Raw genomic sequence first — 6431 nt, 5'->3', positions numbered from 1 at the left:
TTGATATTTGATGTGCAAGAAAGCATGACTCAGCAAATTTAACTCACTTTCCCTGAGTGGCTTCTAGACACAGCTTTCTTTCAATAAGTGAGCAAAAAAAATGCTTCAAGTGAATTTGTTGAAAACTAACAGCATATTTCCACTGATTACCCAAATCCTAAATATACTGGAACATAAACCTTTGTAAGTGATTCAGTTAGTAGAACAAGGGAAAAGTTTTTTCTTTTTAATTTTAGCAATTGTATTTCACCAATTCTTTGAGAATCTTAAAAGGTAATGGCTTAGTACTACGATTCTCAATCTCAGCATTACTGACAATTTTGGCCAGATCGTTCTTGGGATTATACCTGTGTTCTGCAGGGAGTTTAACAAACAACATCCCCGGCCTTGACCACTGGATGCCAGTTACCCTCCTCAAGTTGTGATGACCATATATCTCATTACTAAGTCCCAGCCAAGAAGTACCAGTTTAGTGGGTAACATTTTTTAGGAGAGTGCAAACAGTAAGTTAAAATATGGAGGCATGGGAATACAGTGAATGTAAACATGCTTTAACAAACCTTTTTAACCTTAGGACAAAACTAGATATTCTTTTGTTAAATAAGCATTTGTGAATTTTCACTGATAAAAATTTGTTAACAGCTGGGTTTTACGTTTGGAAGGCAAAATCAGCTGAAAGGGAAAAAAATGCTGGCAATCTGAAAAGTCATAAGAGTTTCAATTTTAGATATAACTTCATTAAACTTTCCTTCACAGCTAAATTTCTGCATTATTATCTTACCAAAAAGTTCTACCTTACATTTAAAATAAGTAGTAATCTAAGAGAATTCAAGAAAGTTAATGTACAGGATTCTTGGATTTAGTTAAAATTATGTGGACTCAGTAGTTGATTTACTTACTATAGTCCATATACCAATTTATCTCAGTGAAAAGAACTATTAGCTACCTAGGGATTCTTAATTCCCAAAGAGACCCGAAATTCCTCATAATAAGTAGTCACATAATTCAGTGTACAATGTCATTATTTTAGTAAAAGGCAGTTATGATACAGAGCCGTACTTGCCTTACTGTGTTGAGTGAATGTGATTAACAAGGGTACAAATAAGGTAGAATTCTTTGTATTGTTGAGGGAAAATAGGCATTTGAAAAAAATAAATATCGGAGGTTTAAAATATCAAGACTTTGACATGACTAATGAACATGATTTCTAAACAGTGATTGCATTTACAATACTACCTGAAGAGCTTTCTTTTAAAAAAAAAGATCGTAAGGCTCCACCCCTAGAAACTGCATTAGAAGACCTAGGAAAGGAAGACCACTGGAATCGGTAAAATACAGTTTACAGATATGATCCAAGCAGCAAGAGTTGGAAACAGTTGTGAATATTCTGCTAAAGCCGAATTTTGTCCCTGTCTACTCTGTGATGCATTAGTATACTATGTAAGAATTACATACAAACTCACATCTCATTCAAAGACACAGTTCCAGCTATCTTCTCTTCTGCATCCGTTTTCTCTCTCGTAGATCATTCCCAAATAAATAAAATGTTATTAAAAACCTTTTGATCCTATATTCCTCATCCAGCTATTACTCTATTTTACTGTTTCTAAGCTAAACTCAAAATTTTTCTAAACATCTTCCGATTTACTGCCTCTCCCTGCTTTCACCAACTTTTTTTTATTAGGAAAAAGCTCAAACACAGAAAAGTTGAAAGAATAGTCTATTGATGTGTAAAAGTTATTAAAAATGCATCTCATAAAAACATGTACTTCTACACAAATAAACTTGATACCATTACCCTATGTGAAATACTTATAACATATCCACATTGAGGTTCTCCCATATATCGACATAAGTTTTTTTTTATTAGTAAGAGTCTAACTGGGAAGACCCAGGCCCTTTTTGAATATTTGTGCTACCACTGATTTAATCTAGGCATCTGAAATAACTGTAGGCTAGAAGTTGGGCCTAAAAATTTTAATTTTCAGGTTAAAACTTCTGTGTCAGAACAAAAGTTGATACTATACAATATATGGCCTTTCCAGGATTAGTGTCAATTTTGGACACATGCTTATCTGATCTGATAGGTGATGCCTATATTAAGTCACTGAAGATTTTTGAAGTCTAATCATAAACAGCATTCAACCTTTGAAACTCTTCAGTTGGCTTGTAAGATATTACACGTGCCCGATTTTCCTCTATTGGCTGCTGCTGCTCAGTCTTCTTTTGCCCACTCTTAATTTCCCTAAACATTAATAAATTCATAGGCATGCCCCAGAGCTTGACTGGATTTATTACCTCAACATGGTTCAGTGCATGATATACATTTAGATTGCATGAATTCAGTAAGTGCATAGCAAAATTAAAGTAGGGTTACTTTTTCATCTCAGGAAATCTGTGCTTTCAGACAGATGTGAATTTGCTAGTCTTAGACTAGTAATTTTATACTGTAAGATATGAGTGTTTTAAGAGTTTTCTAAATTTCATCTGGTGCTCATCTGTCATCTGAAAGCTGCAGGAAACCATACTGTACATATTAATAGTGTCCTCATTAATACAACATGGGAGTACTGGGAAACCTGCCTCATGGCTGATGGCCTCAAAGAGGCAATAGATGAAAAATCCTTAAAATCATTTGTACATTATTTACCTAGATTTTTACTACCCATTGTTTAAAAACAATAAAAAAAATGTAGTTGAGGGCTCTTTGGAGGAAAATGACTAGAATATCAGAAAAAGCCTGGGTTAGTTATTGCTTAAAGATAAATCATAGAAACTCATGCATTTCACAAACAGAAAGTTGATTATCTTCATCATGTCAATCTGTTGGGGAATCTGCTTCATGCCCTGATTCCAGGATTTTGATAAGTATTTTTTTTTAGTTTACACTTTGTATATCACAAGTTCTTAACTTTCAAGTTGACAGTACTGTTATACCTATGCAAAGTGTTTACATTTTGCTGAATAAGTTTTGGCACCTGAGGTGAAGACAGTAAGATACTATCCTGATCAATGCTACTGTGGTAATGAATGGTCTTTCTAAAGATAAGAAACGAACTTGCAGGATATTTATGTTATGACTTACTGTATAATATACCAGTGAGGAAAGCCAATGCAAGAAATAGAGGAACAAGGTACATTTGTAATGTATACCAATTACAAATACTTTACTGGATAAAGAAATTTATTCTATTTAGACAGCATAAGTCCAAGAATGATTTGGTTTAGTGATTTTGTACAATGATAATTCATGAGAGGTTTTAGTTATAATGCAAGCATGTTTATTTGTTAGATTCTAAAATATTACAAAGATTCTTTGATATAAACCTGCTTGAGATTAAAATTCTACTTTCTGGTTAAACACCAAAAGGGAGGGCTACACATTGTCTTCTCAGCAGTCTCTAATGGCATGTAAATATGACTAGTAGTCTCCTTCTGCTCTTAAGGTACAGGATACAACTGGCTTCATTCATTTGCATTCTAACAGCCTCCCCATGTTAGCCTTGCTACATGGTCAGTCTTCTGTTTGGTAGGTTTTATAAATCCTAAAAGTTCTAGTTCAGAAACAGCTCTAATAAATCGAGCACTGCAGATTCTAGCTAAGGAAATTGGCCATGTTCTATTTATGACAAAAAGGTTAAAATTTCAATGTTAAAATATTAGTTTGCAAACTAATACATAGCTGAAAAACATTCTTCCTAAATTACACTATAAATCTTACTGGAAAACATTACGTGTAATTAGAATTGTCAATAAGACATTAATGGAAAGCACCCAAATCTAATTTTTCACATAGTATAAAAATTGCTACTTACTCCAGGGTGCGGTGGCGCACACCTGTAATCCCAGTGGCTCAGGAGGCTGAGACAGGAGGATCACAAGTTCAAAGTCAGCCTCAGCAACAGCAAGGCACTAAGCGGCTCAGTGAGAACCTGTCTCTAATAAAAATACAAAATAGGGCTGGGGATATGGCTCAGTGGATGAGTGCCCCTGTGTTCAGTCCCTGGTACCCCCCCCCAAAAAAAAAAAAAAAAAACATTGCTACTCCCCACAACTTCTAAAAGTACAAGAGAAAAGTAGAAAATTCATTGGGGCTGGGGATGAGGCTCAAGCGGTAGCATGCTTGCCTAGCATGCGCGGGGCGCTGGGTTCGATCCTCAGCACTACATAAAAATAAAAGATGTTGTGTCCACTAAAAAACTAAAAAATAAATATTAAAAAAATTCTCTCTTAAAATTCAATAATGATGGTTTCTTTTTTTGGTAAACTTTGAAATAACATAAATTTGAGACCAAATAATATGGGTTTGACCTCATTGTAGATTAAATTCAGAATATTTACAAATTTAAGTTATTCTTAGAATGGTATGGTTAATATTAACATGTCCTTATGAATCTACAATATAGACCTGGAGAAACTAAACTTTATTTTTTGAGGCTGGGGATTAAACTCTTGTCCTCTTGCATGCTAAACTCATGTTTTACCTCTAAGCCTGAGAAACTGAACTTACACTCTGTAGCTGGACATTGTGGAATTGATTTTAAAAGGATACTGGATAATTTCATTCATCTCTTCTGTAGTTGCAGAATTTGATTCCATCTTTTCAGCAGCTGTCACAACTGTTGCAAAAGCCTTTTGAGTACATAAGACAGAAGAAAATAAAAATCTCCACAGTTGCCAAATATCTTTTACTACACTTTCTTTGATGGTACTATAATTTAGCCAGGCTTAATAATACTGTTGCTGCTGCTAATAGCTAGCACATTTCTTTTTTCTTTAAACCAAATTTCAGATTTTCAGAATTATACTCCATAATCATTTTAAATCAGTTATACATTAAAAGAGTACAAGGTAATGACTCCTTAATAATTTTGTTTCTGAGAACTAAGAAGTAGGCAAAGAAAAACAAGAAACAAAGCAAATTAATGTTAAAAGGCAGAGTCCTGTATCCTCTACTCCCAAATCTCCCTTAACCCAGGAAAATGGAAAATGCCTATTTTTCTTGGAAGCAGCTAATTGTAATACTATGCTGAGGAGGGAAAAAAAAGAGTTATTTTAAAGAATAACAAGAGTTGTCCATTTCCTTGCCAAGTATTCCTTTTTTTTTTTTTAAAGAGAGAGAAAGAGAGAATTTTAATATTTATTTATTTATTTTTTAGTTTTTGGCGGACACAGCATCTTTGCTTGTATGTGGTGCTGAGGATCGAACCTGGGCCGCACGCATGCCAGGCGAGCGCGCTACTGCTTGAGCCACATCCCCAACCCCGCCAAGTATTCCTTATATTTCCTGATTGCTAAATCTATTGCACAATCATTCCAATTTTTTTTCATGAAAGTAAGGAAATGCTAGTTAATACTATATTTTGTGGAATACCATAGAACTGACCTAACTGCTTAGCTTTGCTTAAATGCTAAGTACTAAGGTTAGATCACATACTTATTTTGACCTGGCATGAATACAGAATTGGCTTCATTTGAAGAATGAAGGATCAGAGAGCAGGAGATTTGGAGTGAGGATTGCTGAGCGGCTATTTCCTAAAGAACTTTTGAAGTATGAGGCAATTTATGCTTTCCAAATAAAACCAAGGCATTAAAAAAGGTAAAAGATGAGCTTGAAAGTATAAAAATATTCTATATATTCTATATACAGCTTTCTCTTTTCTCTCTGACCTACCTCTGACCAGTCCACAAGGTTGATTAGCCTGCTACACTCCAGGTGCAGTTTATAAGCTATACAGATGTCAGGGGCAATATTTGGAATGCAGCCTTCTTCACTTTTCAGTGCTTCATTCTAAAAAATAAGTGAAGTAAGGTAACCGCCTTTAAGAAAGGATAAAGAACAAAATCTGATTACTAGTAAACCCCTCCTAACTTAAATTTAGTAAATTAGTAAGTGGAATCTTGGTTTTCTTTATTTAGTGAAAGAACTCTTCAATAATTGTTAGCTAGTTCTTATTTAGGTTCAGGTCTTGGTCTAATACCTCCAACTCCTAGTTACTAGAGAAACAGCCCCAGGATGAGTACAAGCACATTTTTCACTTTAATCTTAAGTTATTTTCCAAGACCACAGTGCATTTCTAACTGTATAAAGTTTAAAGAACTCTTTGGGAATATTCATTAAAGTGACTCTCAACATTTGCAATTAGCTTAATTCTAGCAATTTTTACATTATATTAATAAATATCAACATTTCACTACTAGGGATATAAGTCATCTCTCAAAAGACAGTTCTCAACAATGCATATCATTCTGTAGAAACCACCTGTTTTTTCAACATATTTGAAATTATGGTTCTTTATTAAGAAACAAAATCTCACATACATGTGCTGCAGAGGATAGCCTACCTTCCCAAATGCTACTGAAATCATACTTTTCTTTTGTGAGCTACTACTAGCAAAGAAGATAAACTTTGTAAGTTTTACATTTGTGAT

General features: G+C 34.2%; 1 protein-coding gene across 13 annotated transcripts in view; it reads right to left on the bottom strand.

Annotated features, from left to right (window-relative positions):
* The window catches only part of ORC3 (origin recognition complex subunit 3), a 70359-nt gene that overhangs the window by 9740 nt on the left and 54188 nt on the right, over positions 1–6431 (bottom strand). For 5 of the 13 annotated variants that reach the window (XM_081295518.1, XM_081295520.1, XM_081295521.1 and 2 more), the window contains 2 exons: positions 5675–5791; positions 4553–4632 (listed from right to left, as the gene is read on the bottom strand). In XM_081295518.1, the coding sequence (XP_081151644.1) occupies positions 4553–4632; positions 5675–5791 (197 nt within the window). The other 8 variants (XM_081295525.1, XM_081295523.1, XM_081295524.1 and 5 more) reach the window with 8 other exon arrangements.

This window comes from Spermophilus citellus (genome assembly GCF_964194105.1).
Source record: "Spermophilus citellus genome assembly, chromosome: 5".
Lineage (NCBI taxonomy): Eukaryota > Metazoa > Chordata > Mammalia > Rodentia > Sciuridae > Spermophilus > Spermophilus citellus.
Note: the sequence above shows the minus strand (reverse complement) of the source record. Positions and strands in the feature narration are given on the sequence as shown.